Source organism: Melanerpes formicivorus, unplaced genomic scaffold, assembly GCF_026170545.1.
Source record: "Melanerpes formicivorus ecotype bairdi unplaced genomic scaffold, bMelFor1.0.p_v2 SCAF_24, whole genome shotgun sequence".
Lineage (NCBI taxonomy): Eukaryota > Metazoa > Chordata > Aves > Piciformes > Picidae > Melanerpes > Melanerpes formicivorus.
In genome coordinates, this window is record NW_027142376.1 from 6,104,879 (window position 1) to 6,129,517 (window position 24,639).

Consider the following 24,639-nt stretch of genomic DNA (forward strand, 5'->3'; position numbering starts at 1 on the left):
CCCAGTTTGGTAAGAGTTGCCGTTGAATATCTTCACTGCATGTTCTACCCTCAGGTCCAAAAGATTGAAAGCTGAGAAAATATTTACTCTAAATGGGAATAATTGGCACCCTTTTAGAAGCTCACTCTAAATGTAAATTAGAGCTCTTTCATGAACCACATTTTGAAAACCAAAACAGCACACAACCCGAAAACATCAATGCCCCTCTGACACGACCTGAATGACCTGGTCACTTGAAATCACTTCAGCGTGGTGGTGACCTTGTTGCTTTCATCCAGTCGCTGCTGCATAGAACTGAGAAATACTTCCTGTACAAATAAAAAGATTTTTTCTTTTTCCAGTCCAAAATGCTCAAACAGCTCTTAAAGTATTTTATGCAGCATTGTAGCTTAGATTCCAAATGAATGAGACCTGAAAAAATACTGACTCCAATTATGCACAACCGACACACGTGGCGGGGGGGTGTGTGTGGTGGTGTTATTTTTGGTTGTGCTTAGCAGTTGAACCTAAATGCCCAGCTAAAGATGTTTCCTCAAGCAGATCTGTCTGGTAAACCACTTCAGCTCCAATTATGAGTTTTCAGAATAAATATAAATGTGTCAATAGGGGGTCAAACATTCAAACCTCTTTCCATTTACAGGAAAGAAGCCAATCGCTGGCAAGTTATTAATTTTGATAGAGGTCCACAACATCTAATTAGAGCTAGTCAAGGCTCTGTGGAAAAACTACATTTAATTTCAACTGCTGGCTCTGTGTTTCCTGTAACATCTCTGAAAGTAAACATCAGCCTTATTGGAAGGTGAAACAGAAGTCTGAACTTTGCTATGCAGTAAATTCAGGGGGTTCGGGCAATCAATATCAGGCTGGCTTTGATTGTTGCTGCCAGAAGGCTTGTGGGTGAACCAGTATGGCAATAAGGATAAAGGAAAACATCTGGTTAGGAGGACACACTCCTCTCTAGATCTGCATGACAATACTAAGATCAAACCCCATAAGTACCTTAAATATGGCACAGTTTGACAGACAGAAGGTTAATGTATGCATCAGAGTGCACAAGAGGTGCCCCAAACAGACCCTAATTGTGGATTCCTTCAGGCTGCAGTATGATGAAACCTCTGGTTTGTAGATACTCAGAGCACATCAGTGTTTGTCCTCTGAGCAAGGCAATCAGAAAACTTCAGCATTCACTCACAAAGAACTGTAGATAAAGGGAACAGAGATGTGCAAGGTTGACCTGCCCATCCCTGTATCTCATTCAGCAGTCGGAGCAAAGGCAAAACACCACAGTGGTATACAGCCACAAGCTGATTGACTCCATCTTCTTGGCTTTCCCCCCACTTCTCTCATTTTATTATGCAGTAATTCACTACAAATACTCATTACAATCAGACACACTAATCTTTCTTGAACAGTATTTTGAGATTTAGAACTGGCTTGTTTACCATTCCAAACCAAAACACATCTTTAATATAGACTTAGTGTCCGATTATGATTTCATTAAAGTTCCTAAACAAGGAAATGTGTGGTCTGTTGTACAAATAAACATGGCCCTGTGGTTCCATTTCTCTCTGCTGGGACAAAAATCAGAGGAACAGTTATGTTATCTTTTGTTAGTGTTGGAAGAGTTTTGCTCACATCACTGCCCCAGTTAATTCTACGCCGAACCACGAGATACTTCATAAATAAACGGTCACGAAGGTCACATTCTCTCTTGATCTGGCCTTTAGCTAAGAGGTAAAAGGACAGAGGCAGAGGAGTTCTGTCAATTTAACTGCAGGATTTTCATGTGTGAGACTTGATGGGGTTTGATGGAACAGAGTCCTCCTGATTCTGTAAGTGCAAATGCTTGCTGGTCCCACCACAAGAGCTCACATTCTTGTAAGTTACATCCATGTCCATGTCACAGTAATAGGAAGAAGAGTGGATGACAGCCTAAACTGTGTGTAGAGTACCTAAGTGTTGAGCTACACCTTTCATAAGACTAAGTAATATCATAAAATATTGGCAGGTTTTCAATGACCATGGTTTTGCATGTTCAGTGTTTTGATGTTGTACGACAGGCTGTAGCTCAAAGATACAAACCCTTCATGAATCTGACTCCCTCCATCAGCTGACCGAACCAGATTTTTATTGTCTTGAAATCTATCTCTTAAATTCCTCCTTTCCAAGGCTGCTAAAAGACACTGAGGGCAAGAACATACTTAGGAGAAGAAAAGTTAATCAGTTGGATGTTCCCACATTTCAAATTGGGTTTGGATGTTTGTGCAAGAGGAAGAAACACTGCCCTAGATTTATGCATTTCCATGTAAGATACTGGCTCACTTTAGCCAAGCACCAAGCAGGGATCATAACTAATACTCATGAACATATGAAGCCTTCAACATCTAATAGTTAAACCGAACTGAAGGAAAAGAAATCTATTATTGATTAAGAGTGATGCAATGGAGGATGAAGAATGGTTAAACAAGCCATAACTCAGGATACAAAATCATATCACACTTAGGCTACTGTTCTCCTACAGCTAACTGAAATTTCTAAGAGCACAATAAAGGGGACCCAGGGCATTCCAAACCTGTGTATGATGCCTATCAAACTATTTGATTGTCAACTTCCACCAGAAGTTTCACAAGACAAAGGCATTTTGCCTTCTTTGGAATTTCTGCTGCTGGCAAGAAATAATCCCATCTAAGATTTCAACACTGTGTTTGCCCCACTGGTAGAGAAGCCAGCAAAGGTCTCAGGAAATGAGCTGAGGTATCTGAAATTGCCCTACTCAGGCCTTTTCTAAGACTGCTTCACCCAGAAGACTCAGAGTGCTGTAATACTGCCAGGAAGAACACTTTTAATGGGTTTTTGAAGTAAAAGACAAGCCAAAGAACATACAGCCCTTCTGAATATGCTTCTCAGAACTCACTTCACTGAGGTGACATGTAAATTCTTCACTAATCACAACTTCCTACAGACTAGCTAGCCTCAAGTCAAGTTCATGGCAGTAAAGCAGCTGTAGGTGAAAACAGGCCACCAGGAGGATGCTCAGTCCAACTTCTACTGGAGCAATGTCTATAATAACAAATGCCCCACCACAGCAGCAATATTTGTCAGGAAGCTCTTTCTAACAACTGGTTGTATTAAGTACTATAGAGACAGCAAAAAACCCTATGAAAGACTCGACTCACTCTGGATTTTGCACTTCTAATCAATATCATTAAGTAAACTAATTGAATGTCATTCTTTAATACCTCAGTTTCCAAAAGACTTGGACAACAATAGTGAGAATGTATTAGCTACAGAAGAATTTTTGTGTCCTTTACAAAGCCCAGCCAAATTAGACTCAGAGAGGACAGAAATTCACCAGCTTGGCAGGAAGGTGGCTATCAAGAATAGCTCTCCTGAAAGACCTGACTTTGCTTTACTGCATCTGATATATCTGACTTGAGTAGATGGACTGGAAAACACCTCCTCATTCATTATCCTACCTGTGAGTGCTAGATGTTGTTTAGGGAAAGGATAAGTAAACAATACAAATACTTTTCAGGGCTCTGAGAGAAGCAATAGGCCTTAATAGGTCTGCTGATGGACAAGGCTACTCAGTCCTGCATGGATGCTGGTCTGGTGAGAGCACAGCATGGCTTCTGGCTCTTTCTCCCTTGTGGAGCATTCCCACATTTGCTGCTGCTCCCTGACAATGTTGTAGCTGTGCCTCCATGACCTTTCAGCATGTCTCCTTTGTAGGTTCCCTGGACAGGAAGACTCAACCCACATCACAGTGGATGTGTCATTAACAGTACTTTAATGACCTTCCTTGACCCTGTTTTTTAAGGTGGTTATATACAAAACACCTTAGACTCCTAGAAATACTGGAAAGGCAAAAAATCTGTTAGAATGATAGAACTATCTACTAAGCATACATAAAGAAATCGTTACTAACATCGACCTTATAACAGCTACTACTTGTTACAGTGGCATGCTTTGCACAATGGCAAAGCTGATAGAAAAAATGGATGGAGCTTGAAGGGACATATGTGTGTGTGTGTATATGATCTTAAATATAGGTGGTTGGGTGGATAAATACATCTAATGGCATGAATATCAAATTGCAGGGGTGGCACTTAGCTGTTCAATCTATATCAAGCTCTCCAAATACGCACTCAATGCTCTTCAGCGCATGCTCTTGAGTAGATGATCCATGAACAGCGTTGGACAAAATGTCTTGAGCAAACTGAGCTCGAATTGATTCAGGAAAGTTCTCTTTTGCCACTTCTGGATCTGTTGGACCCATTAGATTCCTCCACTCTTCAACAGCATTTTCCTTCGTTAAGACCATTACCACTGAAGGACCCCTGTCAAACCAATACGAGGAAGCTCTCACACTGTTCTGAGGTGCAGACTGATCAAGAAAGGTTATGATAAGCATTATGCTACCTGAATTTTATGAAACTACTTGTATTTTAGAATTTGTTTCTCAGTGGGGCTTTTGTTTGGTTGGGTTTTTGTTTTGTTTTAAGACAACAGCCTGTATTTGAAAGCCAAAAGGATTTTGCTGATCAGCCAGTTGGATTTGGACTTTTTTCATAGTTCATAGTTTCATAGTTTCATTCAGGGTTGGAAGGGACCACAAGGATCATCTAGTTCCAACCCCCCTGCCATGGGAAGGGACACCCTACACTAGATCAGGCTGGCCAGAGCCTCATTCAGCCTGGTCTTAAACACCCCCAGGGGCCTCGACCACCTCCCTGGACAACCCATTCCAGGGCTTCACCACTCTCATGGGGAAGAACCTCCTCACATCTAGCCTGAATCTCCCCACCTCCAGCTTCATTCCATTCCCCCTAGTCCTATCACTACCTGAGATCCTGAGAAGTCCCTCCCCAGCCTTCTTGTAGGCCCCCTTCAGATCCTGGAAGGCCACAATTAGGTCACCTCGGAGCCTTCTCTTCTGCAGACTGAACAGCCCCAACTCCTTCAGTCTGCCCTCATAGGAGAGGTGCTCCAGCCCTCTGATCATCCTTGTGGCCCTTCTCTGGACACCTTCCAGCACCTCCAGATCCCTGTTGTAATAGTGGCTCCAGAACTGGACACAGTACTCTGGGTGGGGTCTCACCAGGGCTGAGTAGAGGGGGAGGATCACCTCCCTTGACCTGCTGGCCACACTTCTCCTGATGCAGCCCAGGATCTGATTAGCTTTGCGGGCTGCAAGTGCACACTGAGAGCTCATGTTGAGCTTTTTGTCCACCAGCACCCCCAAGTCTCTCTCCTCAGGGCTACTTTCCAGCCAGTCACTGCCCAGCCTGTATTTGTGCCTGGGGTTGCCTCGACCCAGATGCAGGACCCTGCCCTTGGTCTTGTTGAACCTCATGAGGTTGGCTTGTGCCCACCTCTCCAGCCTGTCAAGGTCCCTCTGGATGGCCTCCCTTCCCTCCAGCGTGTCTGCTGCACCACACAGCTTGGTGTCATCAGCAAACTTGCTGAGGGTGCACTCAATGCCACTGTCCATGTCACCCACAAATATGTTGAACAAGACAGGTCCCAGGACTGATCCCTGAGGGACTCTGCTTGTCCCTGGCCTCCACTGGGACATGGAGCCATTGACAGCCACTCTTTGGGTGCGGCCATCAAGCCAGTTCCTTATCCATCTAGTGGTCCACCCATCAAACCCATGTGTCACCAGTTTGGAGACCAGGATGTGGTGTGGGACAGTGTTGAAGGCTTTGCTCAGGTCCAGGTAAATGACATCAGTTGTCCTGATAATTTCTGAAGCAAGATCACAGAATCATAGAATGGTCTGGGTTGGAAGGGACCTCTAAAGGTCATGTAGTGCAACTCCCTCTGCAGTAAGCAGAGGCATCCTCAACTAGATCAGGCTGCCCAGAGCTAATACACAGTGTTTTATCAACAGCTATTCTAACAATATTATGAGAAAGAGATTTGTCCTACATGGCATGGACAAGGATTCCATCAGAGACTGGGCTTTTGGAGAAAAAAAAAATGGCCTAAATAATGGTCACTATCCCTAAGTTTGGAAAGAACTTTAAATCTTCCTTTTAAAAGGAAGAACATTCCAGGCTGGAAGCCACTTCAGTTGCTAAAAAGAATGAGAGAGTGTAACCCCTTTAACCTGTTTTGGGTGTAGCATGTTTTGGCGGCACTGTACATCCAAAGTGTGATGCATACCAGGGCACTTACTCAGTCATATAGTTCACCAGCTGTTCAAAAAAGGGTTTTCCTTCGTGATCCTTATAAAACTGTGCAGCCATTTCATGAGTTAAAGCTTGTTCTTTAATCTTTGAGATAGTAAATCCAGCATCCTTAACTCTTTGCATAATCTCATCTAGGAGAGCAACATTGAACAACACACCCAAACTTGAAGTTTCAAATAAAGCTAGATGCTTAAAAATCACCAATAGCTATTGAAATTCTGCTTGAGAGAGCTAACAGTCATGGACAATATGACAAACACTTCAACATTCTTCTGAAATGCACAGAACTTGTTGTCTTTGCACTAATCTGTCCCTGTGCAGCTGACAAACCCAGACTGGTATAACCATGCCAGGTCTCTTATAACTATACCAGTAGCATTCACTGCTGCTTCTTACACTGGGCAGAACGTGGACTGCAGCTGTAATGCTCTACCACGCACCAGTTGGCCTGTTAAAATCAGTGTAGCTTCACAGAGGAGGGGAAGAAAGACTCACAAAATCTAGTGATATATGAACATTAGGAAGATCACTGAAATCTGTTAGGGCAGGAAAGAAGAATGCCCAGAAGAGGCTGTGGATATAGTGTTTGGAAACAACTCTGTACCAAATGGTACAGAGTGTTCTTTCTGTTTTCCTTCTCATTCTCTTTGTCTAATGCCAAGTTAACCCAAGGATGGGAATGCATCTAATTGAGCAATGACCCCTTCTGAGTCAATAGAGATAGCTGTTCCATGAATTTGGGATGAGTCTCTCCTTTGACTTAGGAAGATGGTGGGCAGCTAGGCAGCACAGGTGTTTGGCTTTTACACAGTTTAACTTAGCTAAGAACTCTCTCACTTCAATTCACTACTATTCTTGGGAAGAGCAAAGGAAATGCTGTATCTGACCTCAATAAGACCTGTCAGTATTTCTCTGCATGGAAAATGGTTTCAGATAATCAAAAGAAGGTACCTGGCATGATGTGCTGCCATGCACACTGCTAAGATTGTACAGAAATCACGTCACAGAGACCATACTTTCTAGATCACTTACCTTTGTGCTCTCTAGCAGCATCAGGTTTGATTAGTGCCAGAGTGTGCTCTTGAGGGAAGAAGAACTGCAATTCCTTCTGAGCTTCATGAGGTGTAGAGCTGCCATGCAGCTGACTAATAGGTACATTCTCCACTGCATACACTGCACGCAAACTAAGAGTCATTAAAAGAGTGAAGTTACTTAAAGGAATAGCTGTTTTGAGATTCAGCATTGGCTAGCCTTAACCCAGTGAGTATGAGGTAGTGTTGATCTGATAAATGCTGGGTGATCCCACTGAAGATCCCACACAAAAATAATAATCAACTTTTAAACTAAGTGCCTGAAATGTGAACACCTCCCCCCCCCCCTGCTCTCATCTTCTTCTATTTCCAAGATAATTCCAGTTCTTTCTTAATGAACCAGCACTTCTGTCAACAACAGGTAACATATCCCAGCAATTTCTTAGTACATTATGACAAGCAGGTGAAAATAAGATGTTCATTTAGAAAAGATGTAGGAGAAACTTAGTCACACATAAAGTATTCTACTGATGCATTGGGCTGAGAAAATAAACATCTACCCTAGGGAATAGTTGTGCTATGTCAAGAAAAAATTAATCAAAGAATCATAGAATGGTTTGGGTTGGAAGAGACCTCCAAAGGTCATCTGGTCCAACCCCCCTGCAGTCAGCAGGGATATCCTCCACTAGCTCAGGCTGTGCAGAACCTTGTCGAGCCTGACCTTGAGTATCTCCAGGAATGGGGCCTCAACTATCTCGCTGGGCAACCTGTTCCAGTGCTCAACCACTCTCATGGTAAAGAACTTGTTCCTAACATCTAAATCTGCTCTTCTCCAGTTTCAAACCATTTGCCCCTCATCCTATCCCTGCAGGCCTTTGCAAACAGTCCCTCTGCAGCCTTGTTGTAGCCCCCTTCAGGTACTGGAAGGCTGCTACTAGGTCTCCCTGGAACCTTCCTATCTCCAGGCTGGACACCCCCAGCTCTCCTGATCATTTTTGTTGCCCTCCGCTGGACCTGCTCCATCAGGTCCATGTCCTTCCTGTGTTGAGCGCTCCAGAGCTGGCTGCAGTACAGGTGAGGTCTCAGCAGAGCAGAGACCTCTCTGACTCAAGAGATCATCTTTTTTCTCAATACCCTTTGTTAATCTCAGGATTCCATCATATTTAGCAGCCACTGTTTCTCAAAGCAGTGCTATAGTTTCTATGTGTACTACAGAATTTCTTCCAAGCCTAGCAACCTGGAGAAGTATGTCTCTGCTCCCAGATGATGGCACTGTAGTTACACCGGTTGGGATGTGGTATGCATCCAGATGAGGAATGTGGATGCAAACTGAAAGCTGTGAATGATGGGTTACTGGTTGAGGTATTACCTCTCTGGATTTTCCATCTTAGCCTCTTCAACAGTCTTTGGGCCTAATAAGTCTCTCCAGCGCGCTACAGCATTTTCTCGTGTTAGAGCAAGTACAAGAGTTGGACCACTGTAAAATGGGGAAAATGGCATTAAGGGAAGAAATGAACTCTCTGCAATTTGTAAAGGTAATTTGAAATGTTATAGTCCAGGCTAGGAAAACAAGACCTGATACTAGAGGACTTTAAAACCCATCTGTTTGAACAGATACAGACTGAAAAAAACTTATGGGGCTTAGACATGGATTTAAATTTCTATGGTACTGAAAGTCAGCACAACAGCAAGAATGTTACAGAACTGAGGAATGTCTTTGCTATTAGACAGAAAAATGCTGATGAACTCCTAAGTTTTCCTCCCAGCCATATGCCAGCTTCATATGAAGGCACCATTGAAACATGATTTCTTTGTCCTCCCCAAGAAATCCAGCAGACAGCCTGGATGTGGATTTCAGAGCTTCCACAGACAATCTAAATGCAGCTTCCAGAGCAGAGCACAGCTGGTGTCACTCAAATCAACCAAGTCGACCACTGACTTCAACATCACACATACACATTTTAAAACCCCTCATCTCTTTATCTGCTCTGCTTGGGAATGATCTTATTATCTGCAGTTACCTGATCTTGATGTGAGTTTTACTAAACCCTCAGATAGAGGGCTATCTTGTAGCCATGTATTATTCATTATGAAAATTTCAGTCATATTTCTAGATCCACAGCCTCTCTCTTCACTCAATGTACCTGGTCATTTGCTCTAGAAGGACTGGGAAGTAGTCTTGGTCTACATGTTCCTTATAAAATTCACGTGTTTGCTCTTCAGTTAGCATTATTTCTTTCTGCATTGCTATTTCGAAGCCATCATCCTTTATTCTTTGTATGATAGAATCTGTATTAACATATTGAAATAGTTCCAAGTTGCCATCCATCAATGTGCACACTTGTGAAGAAATTACACAGACTTTCCAATAGTAAGGTTGCTTTTGTTTTTTACAGGTGAATTAATTTCCTAACTGAAGAAGAGAAAACTAATTTCAAGCAACTTCTAGAGGGCTGCAGTAATTGCCTGGAGACTCAGGAAGGTGATGATCACCTTCCTAATGCTTTCTCTTACTTCAGAAACACAGAATCAGAATCACAGAAAACTTCCAGTTGGAAAAGACCTCAAAGCTCATCCAGTCCAAGCTTTGACCCAGCACTAAATTACATCCCTAAGCCCCAGGTCCACATATTGCTTAAACACCTCCAGTGGTGGTGACTCCAGCACTGCCCTGGGCAGACCATTTCAATGTCTGAGAATCTCAGTAGGCACGGCTGACTGGGAAGTATGAAGTGTGTTCCTATCATCAAAAGAAGGGCTAAGGATTTTGAGTGGGTGAATATTCATCTACCCTTCTTTGATTCTACAGTTCTAGAAACATTCCATCCAAGTACCAAATCTAAAGATGTTCTTGAAAAGAAATCACCCCGAGCAATAGAATAGCCTTGACATTTGCATTCTCAACAAATCAAAACCTTTAACCACATAATTTTTTACTTACAGGGATTACTCTTGACTTAATGCTGGGGAAACAGCACAACTTAAGAGCATTTTATTAACAGAGTTAATTTTTTATCATTTAAAATGGGATCGTAGGTAGAAAATGTCATTATTGACACTTACTTCGTCTTTCCTTTAGGAGACAAGGTCTAATCAAAGCCAAAGTCCTTTCAACTTTGTGGTCTGCTTTCTTTGCATCAAAATTTGGGAAGAAGAAGGCAAGTTGTCTGCTGGCATCTTCTATGCTGTCTTGCACATCACAAATATTTAATATGCTCTCTGCTTCTTTCAGCCTAACAAAGCACAATATGTAAGTCACTGCATGCATTGTGTAAACAGTTGTCTTCTTGAGGATGCACTTTCTTCAAGCTCAGTGAAACATAAGAGTAGAATAGAACTAAGTTTTTATTAAATTCATGGCCAAAGCAGTGTTTCTGAGAAGAGAATGACTAGTCTTCTCCAAAAGTGCCTTGTCCTGGGCTACGAAGGAGAAATCTCAGCCATGCAGCTTTGCTAATCCTCCTCTAGCTTATTCACAGAATCACAGATTTGTCAGGGTTGGAAGGGACCTCAGGATCATTCAGTTCAAACCCCCTGCCATGGGCAGGGACCCCTCATACTGGAACAGTTTGCCCAGAGCCACATCCAGCCTGGCCTTCAAAACCTCCAGGGATGAGGCTTCCACCACCTCCCTGAGTGACCTGTTCCAGTCCAGAACTTCTTCCTAATGTCTAATCTAAATCTCCCCTCCTCTAGCTTGGATCCATTCTCCCTAGTCCTATCATTACCCAATACCCTAAAAAGTCCCTCAGTAGCTTTCCTGTAGCCCCCTTAAGATGCTGGAATGCCACAAGAAGGTGTTCTCCAAGCTGAACAACCCCAACTCTCCCAGCCTGTCCTCATAGGAGAGGAGCTCCAACCCTCTGCTCACAGAATCACAGAAGGTTAGCATACTTCAGGTGTCCCTTAGACTCCCTTAGACATCTACACTTTTCCAGCAGACACAAGAGTAAACATGGACTAGAGTGCAACCCTCAGAGAGGCATTGATGGTGGTGACTTCATCTGAGCAAGCTAGTATGAAGTGGAATTGCACCAACTTTGAAGTGTGACACCCATTCAAGGCTAGTTCAGAAGCAGCATGAGGTCAGTGTCCTGTTTGTCATCTTTATCTAGGAAGCATGGAGTTTCTAAGTTCCCACAGGAACTACAGTTGCATCTCTTTGGTGGTCTTATGAAGGACCATGTGAAGACCTCTGCCCACTCCGTGGACCCTGTGAAATGGGAACCTGAGAGTGCACCTTGGTATAAAGGTGAGCTCTGAATACACTAACCACATCACCTATGCATGTCTTCACTGGTAGTTACCTCTCTGGCCCATCAGGCACACTCTCACTTGGTTCATCCAGTTCTTTCCAATGAGGAATAGCTCCACTTGCTTCTTCTTTAGTGATTGCCAGAATGTGGCACGGTCCACTCAGCATGAACTGAACAAAGTCCTCAAAATCAGGCTAAAACACATAATTTGTATTTCCCATATGAATTGCAAGAATTCTGAGTTTATAATCAGAAATGAGATGACCACCTGTGATAAAGGAACTCATCAATTTCTGTTCTAAAATAGCAGTCTCATACACTATTCAAAGACCTGTCAGATTGTTTTAATCAATCATTTGAGACAACAGCATCATAAAATGTCTAAACCAAAATTAACTACAACAATTTGCTATCTTTTTAACTCCTTCAGTTTCAGCCTTTGGTCTTATAAACATACATTTTCATGAGAAAATAACCTTGGAAGCTGTTGGTTTTAATCTTTTTTTCCTTGTAACTCACTTTTGTTTTGGTGTTGGGTTTTTGTGTGTGTGTGTGTGTTTGTTTTGGTTTGTTTGTTTGTTTTTCCAGTATTGTGAATTTCATAGAATCATAGAATGGTTTGGGTTGGAAGGGACCTCGAAAGGTCATCTAGTCCACCCCCCTTGCAATCAGCAGGGACATGCTCCACTAGATCAGGTTGCTCAGAGCCTTCTGGTGTCCCCATCATAAAAAAGACACAGAGTCCAGTCCAGAGGAGGGCCACAAAGATGAACCTCTGCTCTGAGGATAGGCTGAGGGAGCTGGGGTGGTTCAGCCCAGAGAACACTCTGGGGGGACCTTAGAGCTGCCTTCCAATACCTGAAGGGATCCTACAGAAAGGCTGCAGAGGGACTTTTCATAAGTGTGTCTAGCAATTAGAATAGAATAGAATAGAATAGAATAGAATAGAATAGAATAGAATAGAATAGAATAGAATAGAATAGAATAGAATAGAATAGAATAGAATAGAATAGAATTAACCAGGTTGGAAGAGACCTTTGAAATCATCGAGTCCAACCTATCACCCAACACCATCTAATCAACTAAACCATGGCACCAATCATGGACAAGGGGGAATGGTTTGAAGCTGAGGGAGAGTAGGTTTTGACTGCATCTGAGAAAGAAATTCTTCAGTAGCAGGGTGGTGATACTCTGGAACAGGCTGCCCAGAGAGACTGTGGATGTCTCTGCCCTGGGAGTGTTCAAGGGTGAGGCCTTGAGCAGCTGAGTCTAGTTGAGAGGTGTCCCTGCCCATTGCAGGGAGGCTGGAGTACATGATCTCTGAGGTCCCTTCCAACCTAGGCCATTCTATGATTCTATCTATACCTGAAGGTCTATTGCCTGGAGTCTCCATGCTTTTAGAATAGGTCACCTCTGGACCTTCAGCAAGCTTGCAGAACATTAAATCAGGAATAATTTCACCCACTAAGCACAAAGGAATCCATATTCCATGTTGTCACTTTAATGTAATTATGTTTCAGCCTAAAATTATACTTAAAGAATGGCAAATGGCAAATTGGTTTCTGATTATGCACAGGACACCCTCGACTGCTTCTGAGAGTTCATAACAGTTTAGTTATCCTCCACATACTAATGTTGGCCAGGATGGAGCAGTAGTGCTGCCACACATCAAATACTGCATGGCTTTTTCTCTTTGCTCCTCCCATGTCTTCCTCTACACAAAACTAATCCCAAATTTAGCTGCCATTCCCATAAAGATGACTTATTTTTACCTCTGTTTCAAAACTGCCTCTGAGTAAATTCAAGTTCTGGCTTTTAAACTCAAGTCCTGGCTTTGCCAAAACCAAGGTCTTCAATTCCTTATGAGTTTTCCCTGTTACTTCCTTTCTAAACCACAGTGCAGCCACCTGGTGATTACTATCAGATTTCCACATTCTCTCTGTCTTCAGTAGGAGTCATCTTGTCTCACTCTCATTGGGAATGTCACTGGAACACTTGCCCAGCTTCTTGGTTTGATTATGCCAATCATTTCATTCATCCCTTCCATTAGCGTCTCTAATACCATCAAATTCATTGTCTGCCTATAATTCCAATCACTGCCTGTCTTATGCAGGTCTTAAACAGGAGGAGGTAGAAATATTTGCTAAACAGCTTCAGGTCTGTGATTCAGATCCTTCTGTAGAGTCAACTTTCACTGTCATATTGCCAAAGCACTTAAAATACCCAAATACTGGTTGCTAGACCACTGTCATTTAATGACCAACAGAATTTCATTGTTTTCTTGAACTTTCTGTCTGTCCTTAACTATTTCTTTCATCCTATCCTATCCTATCCTATCCTATCCTATCCTATCCTATCCTATCCTATCCTATCCTATCCTATCCTATCCTATCCTATTCTATTCTATTCTATTCTATTCTATTCTATTCTATTCTATTCTATTCTATTCTATTCTATTCTATTCCATTCTATTCTTTCCCCCTTATACAGAACAAAGCCAGAAAAATAAACTTCAGTGGAGATGCTCTCTCTTTGCCTGTGTCCCTCCTTATTCCCTTTATTACCCTGTGATAAAAACTGTAAAGAAGGAAACCTGCAATACACACAATGTGGATGGAAGAGTATCCATCAAGTAGGTGCATACTGTCATAGAGATGACACTTCCTTTTGGTTTTATGCTACACTTCCAGCATCTCACAGCCTGTGTTTAGAGTCACAACTACAGCTCATACACATTCTTGATAAGAGAAAGAACTTCAAAGTCTTTCAGTATAATTCAGTTGGAATGTTAAGAGTGTTATCAAGCCATACATTAAGGAAGACAAGAGAGAGAACTCTCTCTATTTTTTTCCCCTACCTACTAATTCTGTATTAATTCATTTATTCAGCAGATTAAAATAAAAAAAGATCTGCAAACACAGATAGCTACAACAATGTTTTACCTGTTTGTTTTGTTCAGCTTTTCAGTTTGGTTTTACCTGGTCTTTTTTCTGGGCATAGAAGACTCTGATTTGCTCTTCAGTTAACATTTTCTCCTCTGCTGCTTCAATGTGAAATCCTGCACCTCTAATCTGCAATTATTTAGTTGTTACTCAGCAGCATTTGAAAATGGATACATACAAAATCATAGGTTATTGTGAATCTAGAGAATGAACTTCACCACCACAGTCTCCAGTTCCCATTTCTGTTGCAAATGAGGAAGAAAGGCACTTTTCTGCTTGCAGAGTCCATGCCACTGATCAGCACAGTACAAATTAATGCCATCCCTCATCTACTGACATCAAATATTGAAGCAGGAACATCGTATTATTTCAAGCCAAGATTTTTGTGTTCTTATCATTCTCATCAGAAAAGCATTAATAGATCTTGTTCTAAAGCCTGGGCATAAATCTTGAATCTACTTAGTCTTATGTCTTGCACCTATGGCTCTCAACCAAACAGGATGAAGGAATCTTTCCAAACTCTGTCTACCTTCTGTTTAATTTCTTCTACACGTCCCTCTAAGACATCATCAGGTTTTATGATTCCAACAGAATATCTAACTGTTGCTTCTGGAAAAGGGGGAAAAAAAGCACACCAAGGTGTCAATTAATACATTGATTAAAACAAACATGCAACTTATTTTTCAGTTACTTGCAAGTGGGTTTCCCCAAATCCATTTCCCATTTTATTGTTGAGACTGCTGAACACTGTTTCCAAAGCTTTGAGTTACTACAGCACTTAAAACATGTCTTGGAGTGCAGGACTATCTTTGGCTATTCCTGGAATCCACATCCCTGATGGATCACTGGTGTTTGGGGTAATAAGACAGAAAAATGCATCACACAGAGGATTTGTAATACTGTGCTACAAGGTCTCATAGGGTTTATGAGAGAAAAAATGGAATAGGCTAAGGCAGTGGTCATGAATATGTCAATTGAAAGATACAATAAAGGAGGCATCAAGAGGAAAGAGAAGGGACACAAATGAATCAATGCCTATGATATAATGCCTTCTCACAGGGAAAAAAGGTAAGATCAAGGAGAAGCTGAAGGAGTTTATTCCATTTCAACCTTGCTGAGTGGCATCCTGTGCCTGTATGAAGCTGTGGGAAGCTTCAGCAGCCACAGAAAAGAAGAATAGAAAATACGTAAGTCGCAGTTCATGTCAAGCCTGAGATAAATCACAGACATGGGATTCACAAGCTGAATGGTGCCTTTTTTGGTGCTCTTATGTGAGTCTGTTCTTTATCTTTTAAATCCAATCTTGTGTGAGTTAACTAAAAGCTAATCTAAGACACAAGGCATGCCAGTCCTCTCTGGTTGTCCCTGTCTTGGTATTCCTGTACAACACCCAAGGGTTAACAAACACTACTTCAACTAAAGTGCAGCACTAACACAGGGGCTGTGTAGAAGTAGCTTTCAGGTACTAGTTTTACACAGGAAAGTTCCCTGACACATAGCACTGCTGCTGTGTGCCAAGGTCCTGAAGCATGAAGGTTCCCAAAGCTGAAGGCAGTGTTAAATATTGCTGATAGTCCAATATCTTAATTTCTTACAGAAGAAAGAATCTTCTCAGTTTGATATCCTCAATGATAGCCTCTGATATTATGAAGTCAAAGGAAGGCCTGTTAGTGCTGTACATAATTCTTGATCAAACAACTGAAAAGACTTTTTTTTTTTTCTTTTTTTTTCTTTCTGTTAACACTTCTAAAACCAAATATATTTACCCTCAGGTATGTTCTCTTCAACACTTTCTTCTGATGATTTCACCTCTAGGAAAACAAGTTCATCTACCTAAAGCAGTTGCAAACAAAGCAGAAATACACCACCAGTGCAAAGTTACAGTCAAACAGCCACCAGAACTTTATGACACTCATCTTTAAGTAAGAACATATTTGGTATCCTGGAAAGGGAGAAATTCTGAGAAAGACCCTTGGGTTAGTTTGATTTTCCTGAACTGAGCTGTGGTCTGTTCTAAGTTGCCTTTTACTGTAAGCAGAGTTCTTTGATCTCCCTTTTCACTCAAAGCAAACAATGAGACATGACTGTTTGCCATGTTTTCATTTGTTTCATGTGATGCACTAAGTTACAGCTGAAAAATACTCAGGCCTGAAAGAAAAAAGCATGACTAAAACCTTTGCACACCAGTGACATTTTGTCCTTTCCGTTTCTTACTGAAGAAAGAAATTTAACAGAAATTAAAAAGTGAATCATGGCACTGTACTTTCAAGAAACAAAATAAACAAGCAAAACCCAAACCCTGAAACATTACCACACCCATTATGATGGGCACTGAGAGAAGCCATGTGAGTGTAATAAAAATACTCATTTATATCCAAGGGTCTGTTTTGTGAGTACCTTGGTGCGTTCCTTCCGTCCAGCTGCAATTTCCCTCTCTTCCTGCACCAGCTCTGTTATTTTCTTACTGATGAGAGGAGCATTTACACCTCTCACTATTGCAATAATTTTACCATTCTGTAAGAGAAAAATACATTCTTGATGAGTCTTTGTCACTTGGTTTTTATATTCACTTGAGGTTTGTAACATGCTATATCTTGCTACTTGTTCCAGCAGCAGGATCATTTCCTATGCCCACTGAAGTGAGTACTAAATCTGCTACTGCCTCTCCTTGTTCTTGCTTTTACTTCCTCTCTTCCTCCATTACCTAATTTTCTGTTCATCTCTGGGCTCACCATTAATAGTACAGACAGAAGTAAAAGCAAGTATGGAATTTACTAGCTCTTGATTTCTACAGCCTGGAGTTTCTGTCTTTCCATTTACACCACATTTCACTGCGTGCTCTACCACACTCAGGAGCATCACAGACAATTGGTGATCAAAGGTAGTGCTGGTTTCACTTGGCAACCATTTAAAAGACACATAGATAGGGTGCTGAGAGGTATGGTTTAGTGGTGACCTGGTAGTGCTGGGTTAACAGTTGGTAATGATGATCTTAAAAGTCTCTTCCAACGAAAACAATTTTATGATTCAGATTCACACCTGGAAGTGTCTTGGCCTACATTTGTAGGAATTACAATCCTGGCATCCTCAAGTAACCCACCACCTCCTGAGTGAGCAGGGGAGAATGAGGAGAAGACTCTGTTCATATACATTAGTGAGAGATAGTAACTATTAATTTTGATGATTGCTCAAGTGTGAAAAACAATTTTGTTTATCTGAAAGGCCTTAAAGTGGCAGGCAATATAAGCTCTCTTTCCCTGAGGGAAAGTGTGTGTAAAATGACCATTTCAGTGTAGCCACACATAGAATTTTAATGTGAGGAAACCCTGGAAAACTGGCATGGGTTTCTCACTGAGTAATTACCAGAACTGTGGCTACCCCAAATCTTCTGTGGCTGTTTGTTCAGCAGCCACTACAAAAATGTTCTTCAGAACCACAGATTCAGGCACTGGAAAAAGTCTTGAGTAAACAAGGCTTGATTTTGTGATCCTACATACAAGAAAATGCAAAGACATGATTTACATAGCTTTACATTATTTTAAATCTACTGGAAAACTAAGGCAAAAGTAGGCAGCACAGTAAAAGAAACTGATGGGATGTACTTACAGCACAAAAAAGAAATGCAGGTTCACACGTATTCCTAAATGGTTGCAGAGTTGGAATGCTGTCAGCCTCTGCCTGAAGTCAGATGAGGAAGATTACTTATGTAAGAGTATATACATAGCATATATATATACATATATATATATATAAAACCATGATTATATATACTAGATACTTTTTATGTATGCCTATAAAACCATTTTTGCCTGCCAGAAAACTGTAGTCTTGTATACTCTGGTGTTACCCACTCAAAGTGCAGTCTTATGTGCAATTAGCAGTCCTTGTGGCACTGGTGGTGAACCAACTGATTTGGTACCATGGCATTGGCCTCCATTCCTATTCCAGCAGCTAATCATGGAAAAATATCTCATCCTAACGCTATTTTCTCAGGTGGGTTGTAACAACACACATAAATAAAGAGGTCCATGTAGTCATAGAGAGGCTTAGGTTGGAAGGGACCTTAGAGATCATCTACTGATACCTCTCTGCCATGAGCAGGGATACCTCTCAACTGGACTTGGCTCCTCCCCAGGAAGGAGGCATCCATAGCCTCCCTGGCCAGCCTATGCCAGAGTCTGACCACACTTGTAGTGAAGAACTACTTCCTAAGATCCAGTCTAAACCTACTCTCCCTCAGCTTCGAACTATTCCCCCTTGCCCTATTATGAAAAGACAGAAGAGATTATTCACTGTGTCGAGTTCTTTGTACCATGATTAATGCTGTGAAAGCATTTGAGATGACCTTTGAACATCACTGCCTGCTCTTTTCTCTATAAACAATAGCTGTGTTTTCTGGAAAAAATGCTTTGATTGGGCAACTGAAAGTTTTCAGTAACATGAAAAAGGCTGAGCTTGGTCAACAGCAGAGGAAATCAACCTGTGAAAGAAACTTACCTACTTTAAATATGATCTCTAGCTGCTATTTTATGCTACTAGAGCAGAGGAGTATTTTTACTGTTACAGTTGTGTGATAATTTATTTTTCAACTCCCCATTTCTGTTCTCTTAAAAATGAAATGCAAGGGAATACTTGGAGAAAAGTTGTAACAGCATTTTGTCAAGCATGTGAGAATTTTATATCTGACAATTTTGTATGTGATCATCCATAACACAGAAACCTAAAACTCGGGATCATATAGCCTGACTTGGGGATGTTTCTGCACTCTCAGCAAGAGACATAAAAGGGAGCTGATTGCACACAAATTTCCACTTCATATTCTTCCATATTTACTATGACTTCTAATCTACCTTGAAACAAAGGAGATATATATGTATATATAGAGGGAGAGGATAGGATAGGATAGGATAGGATAGGATAGGATAGGATAGGATAGGATAGGATAGGATAGGATAGGATAGGATAGGATAGGATAGGATAGGATAGGATAGGATAGAATAGACCAGACCAGGTTGGAAGAGACCTTCAAGATCATCATGTCTAACCTATCATCCAACCTACCTAATCAACTAAACCATGGCACCAAGCACCCCATCAAGTCTCCTCCTGAACACCTCCAGTGATGGTGACTCCACCACCTCCCCGGGCAGCCCATTCCAATGGCCAATCACTCTCTCTGTATAGAACTTCCTCCTAACCTCCAGCCTAAACCTCCCCTGGTGCAGCCTGAGACTGTGTCCTCTTGTTCTGATGTTGGCTTCCTGGGAGAAGAGACCAACCTCTGCCTGTCTACAAATCCCCCTTCAGGTAGTTGTAGAGAGCAATAAGGTCACCCCTGAGCCTCCTCTTCTCCAGGCTAAGCAACCCCAGCTCCCTCAGCCTCTCCTCATAGGGCTTGTGTTCCAAACCCCTCACCATCTTTGTTGCCCTTCTCTGGACACGCTCCAGCAAGTCAACATCCTTCCTAAACTGAGGGGCCCAGAACTGGACACAGGATTCAAGGTGTGGCTTAGTCAGTGCAGTGTACAGGGGCAGAATGACCTCCCTGCTCCTGATGCAGGCCAGGATGCCATTGGCCCTCCTGGCTGCCTGGGCACACTGCAGGCTCATGTTCAGCCTACCATCGACCAGTACCCCCAGGTCCCTCTCTGCCTGGCTGCTCTCCAGCCACTCTGACCCCAGCCTGTAGCTCTGCATGGGGTTGTTGTGGCCAATGTGCAGAACCTGGCACTTGGAAGTGTTCAATCTCATGCCGTTGGATTCTGCCCATCTGTCCAGCCTGTCGAGGTCCCTCTGCAGAGCCTCTCTACCCTCCAGCAGATCAACTCCTGCCCCCAGCTTGGTGTCGTCCGCAAATTTACTGATGATGGACTCAATGCCCTCATCCAGATCACCAATAAAGATGTTAAAGAGCATGGGGCCCAGCACTGATCCTTGGGGCACACCACTAGTGACTGGCGCAGCAATTAGGCCAAAATTCTGTCAGCTTGGTATAAGGGCAGTAAAGTAAAAGCTCTGTGTATGCAGACAGATAAAAAAGGATGTATTTAAAACAAACAGCGAACAAAGTTCCGTACAGAATGTCCCTCCTTACCACTGCAAAATGCAGCACATCATCTTCACTGAAGTCGTTCTGCAGCTTTCTGAATAAACTCCGCACAGCTTTGCAAGGACCACACCAAGCCTGGTACACATCTATCACTGAAATGGAATGAAAACCAGCTGGTCTGAGGAATTTGCAACGGGAGATGTATTCATAAAGGTGTTGGAGCAGTACTGGGAATGCATTTTTCTGTCTCCCAGTCAGTGAATGCATTGTGAGTACATCGATTTGTTCAGTGGATACATCATCCAAACTCTTATTTCAGTCACTTTTGGCATTAACAACTATTTCAGATGATTGATCCCAATTAGCTATGTTTCTGCCATGTTCCATTTAATAAAATTTAATTTCATTTAAATTCCTTTTCCCACTATTGGTTTTCATTCTTCTTTAGATCTACATTCTACAGGTTTTTTACCTCCCTGAGCCCATGCAGATCTTTTCTGTCCCACTGTTGCTCCTCTGTAGATAGGACCCAGTGCATGGCAGAGTAAACAAAAAGTAGTAACAGTACCTACTACACCTTTTGTCAGCAACATTTCATCCCACTGCTTTTGGGTGGTTATTGTGGTCTGAAATGAAATGAATTGACATTTATTTTTACATCTCAAAAGGGCAGGGAAAATAAAAAATAGCTACAATTGTTCCGATAATTAGGATTTATACCTGGAGCTGGACTTCTTTCTTCTTGCCTGCCATTTCCCTGTGATTGTAGGAAACAAGTCATAATATAAAGACCATGTGACAGGTTTTCTAAAAGAATATACAGAACTAATCTATGTGGGGTTTTGGTACAGCACTGCCTTCTGGTTGCCTTAAAAACTAACTCATCTGAAACCCCTAGAACAATGACTGTAAATATCCCAGGTCAGAATTCTGTGGAACAACATGCAACATATTTCATAGAATCATAGAATGGTCTGGATTGGAGGAGAGCTCCATAGCTCATCTAGTCCAACCCCTCTGTAGTCAGCAGGGACATTCTCCACTAGATCAGGTTGCTCAGAGCCATGTCAAGCTTCACTCTGAATATTTCCAGGAATGGGGCCTCAACCACTTCCCTGGGCAACCTGTTCTAGTATTCACCAGCCTCATAGTAAAGAGTTCCTAACATTCAATCTAAATCTGCTCTTCTCTAGTTTGAAGCCACTGCCCTTTGTCTTATCAGAAACCCCATTTAGCACAGGAAACAGGATGCAATCTAGTTCTTTAATCTGCTAAAGTCTTCCAAAAACTTTTTTTGGCCTCAGCAACTTCTCAAGCTTATAATTACTCTGTTCAGAGTAGCCACAGGGACCCTGGATAGGCTGACAGCTGCTGTAACACTGGACCATTCCAGAAAAAGCAGTGATTAAAGAGCTTCAACAATTATTGCATTGAAGCAGGCTTCCTGTTTTCTGAGATGCACAAACCCCAATGACCTACATGTGTCAAAATGAATCTTGATGCAGTCATCATTCTGCCATTGATGAGACAAAAATATTTTGAAAAACAAAAATAGGTAATTGACTATGAAGTGAGCAAGGAAAGCAGTCTCAGTTACATATGTGGATGAAGTTCAACTTCAGATTGCAAGTGGAACTTGCCTGAACAATCAATGGTATCCCTGCACTAGCAGCTTGAGTGAAGTTTTCTAAAGCCCTTGGTTGAGATGGTAGTCTTTGCCTTAGGAATGTGGAAGTGCGACCATGAATGCAAACTCTGCTGGCACTGATATCTGGCTAGTTAACCAGCAAATACATCCAGAGTATGAACTGTCTTGACATTCTTACTGGAGCTGCTCCCTTTAAATCACAAATTGGGGCACAGTGACCAATACAAGAACCTAAGAACTCTTTCTCTGATGCCTGCTTCACATTTCATCTAAACCCACTAAGGAAAAAAAATTATAAATGCAGGTTTGCTTCAAATAATTTAAACCAGGTAGCATGACAAAGTCATTAGCATAGGATTATAGAATCGTAGAATCAACTAGGTTGGAAAAGACCTCAGAGATCATCAAGTCCAATCTATCACCCAACACCTCATGACAACTAAACCGTGGCTCCAAGTGCCACATCCAAGCCTTTTTTGAACACCTCCAGGGATGGTGACTCCACCACCTCCCCGGGCAGCATATTGCAAGGGCCAATCTCTCTTGCTGGGAAGAACTTTCTCCTCACCTCCAGCCTAAACCTCCCCTGGCACAGCTTGAAACTGTGTCCTCTTGTTCTGGTGCTGGTTGCCTTGGGGAAGAGACCAACCCCCACCTGGCTACAACCTCCCTTCAGGAAGTTGTAGAGAGCAATAAGGTCTCCCCTGAGCCTCCTCTTCTCCACTCTAAGCAACCCCAGCTCCCTCAGCCTCTCCTCACAGGACTGTGCTCCAGACTTCTCCCCAGCTTTGTTGCCCTTCTCTGGACATGTTCAAATGTCTCAATATTTAATTAATTTAAGTCTTTTAAAGACTGAGGAGATGATGTTAGCTACTGCTTCCACAAGCACACTGAGGGACTGACATTCTTCTGCAGGGTGTGGGGAGGCACCTCCACAGTGCAGGTGCATGCCCATCTTGCACAGGTCCTCTCCGTGAGCACACCTGGCAGTGCCCACAGGCCCCCACAGACTCCTGTGCACGTCCCCCTTCTGCAGGCACACCTCCCCCTAGATGGAAACACGGCCAAGTGACAAAGGGTAGGCACACACCAGCTCAGGGCAAGGTTCCCATTACCTGCACTCCCCTCCAGGCCAAGCACACCCTCACACAGCAGCCTGGCTGCCTGCTCACCCCTGTGCCAGGGCCCACCTGGGGATGCACCTGGCCCCCGCCCTGAGCCAGCCTCTCACCAGGGGCCACCCAGTGACCACCCAACTGCCGCTTCCCAACGGCTCCAACGGCCCCCAGGCCATTACCGGCCCCCAGGCCGTTACCCCACCCCAGCCCCCTCCATGCTCATTGTCCCAGGGCCATTGCTGCCCTTCACCCTCTTTCTCCAGGCTGGGGCTGAGAAGGCACCGGGGAGCTGCTGGTAAGCAGGGCGGGCAATGGGGAGGGAGCTGAGGGAAAGGGGAGGGGGAAGAGAAGCCATTTCCTGCACTGCGTCTCCTCTGCTTCTAGGCCCAGCTCAACCTCAGCCTGTAACATGTGAGACAATAATCCTGATGGCAAATGGGGAAGGAACAGAGGGGGCAGGGGCAGGGGGAGGTGGTGCCATTTCCTCCACTCTCTCTCTTCTGTTAGCCTTTAAAACGTGAGAAAAATAATCCAGGCAGGTAGCAATCTGCCTTCACTCTGCGGTGCTCTGTTAGACCTCACCCGCGCTGCTGTGCCCAGCGCTGGAGGCCTCAGCACCACAAAGATGTGGACCTGTTGGAATGGGCCCAGAGGAGGACATAACAATGGTACAAGGGCTGAAACACCTCAGCTGTGAGGACAGGATGAGAGAGTTGGGGCTGCTCAGCCTGGAGAAGGAAAGGCTCCGGAGTGACTTCCTTGTGGCCTTTCAGTACTTGAAGTGGACTAGGAAAAAGAAGGGCACAGACTTTTTAGCAGGGGCTGTTGTGACAGGAGAAGGGATAATGGTTTTCAACTGACAGAGTGGAGGTTGAGACTAGAAATTTTTCATAGTGAGGGTGGTGAAACACTGGCACAGGCTGCCCGAAGAGATGGCGGGTGCCCCATCCTTGAAAGCATTCCAAGTCAGGTTGGACGTGGCTGTGAGCAACCTGATGTAGTGCGAGGTCTCCCTGCCCATGGCAGGGGGGTTGGAACTGGGTGATCCTTGAGGTCCCTTCCAACCCTAACAATTCTATGATTCTAAGACAAACTTCGCATTCAGATCAGAAGTATATATATATACACACATATATATATGTATATATATATGTGTGTGCATATATATATATATATATATTCAACACTAAACTGTTTCCTAGATTGTTTTAACTTTGGAACTAGTATAAACTCTGCATTTGCCTGCTTAGATGTGGGGCAGTGTCCTTGAATAAGCTTTCTTATCCTGCATGAAGTGGGAAAACAACTTTTGAGACCTTAATAGGCTTAAGAATATTAGAAAGAATTATGAAAGATGAGATGTTTAGCCCACTCGCCACATGGAACTTAAAGCCCCAG

At 42.9% G+C, this 24,639-nt stretch overlaps 1 protein-coding gene across 1 annotated transcript; it reads right to left on the reverse strand.

The window, feature by feature from the left end:
• Nucleotides 1-4,117: 4,117 nt before the first annotated feature.
• NME8 (NME/NM23 family member 8) lies at nt 4,118-21,228 on the reverse strand. Its single transcript, XM_068152955.1, has 15 exons — nt 21,196-21,228; nt 21,044-21,101; nt 20,521-20,627; nt 18,033-18,104; nt 16,824-16,940; nt 16,193-16,259; nt 14,956-15,032; nt 14,463-14,555; nt 11,536-11,678; nt 10,292-10,461; nt 9,373-9,517; nt 8,598-8,705; nt 7,230-7,381; nt 6,184-6,328; nt 4,118-4,340 (listed from the first exon to the last, which is right to left on the reverse strand). Exons 1-15 carry the CDS (start codon nt 21,226-21,228, stop codon nt 4,118-4,120), a joined length of 1,710 nt encoding a protein of 569 aa, XP_068009056.1.
• Between the last annotated feature and the right edge of the window lie 3,411 nt (nt 21,229-24,639).

What these genes read in the sequence shown, in the direction of transcription:
- NME8 (XM_068152955.1), bottom strand. Translation starts at nt 21,228, where the DNA reads ATGGCAGGCAAGAAGAAAGAAGTCCAGCTCCAG. An exon ending in AGAAAGAAGTCCAGCTCCAG is followed by an intron (nt 21,102 to 21,195) that starts GTATAAATCCTA and finishes ATTTCATTTCAG; the next exon opens with ACCACAATAACCACCCAAAA. An exon ending in ATGCCCAGAAAAAAGACCAG is followed by an intron (nt 11,679 to 14,462) that starts GTAAAACCAAAC and finishes TATGTGTTTTAG; the next exon opens with CCTGATTTTGAGGACTTTGT.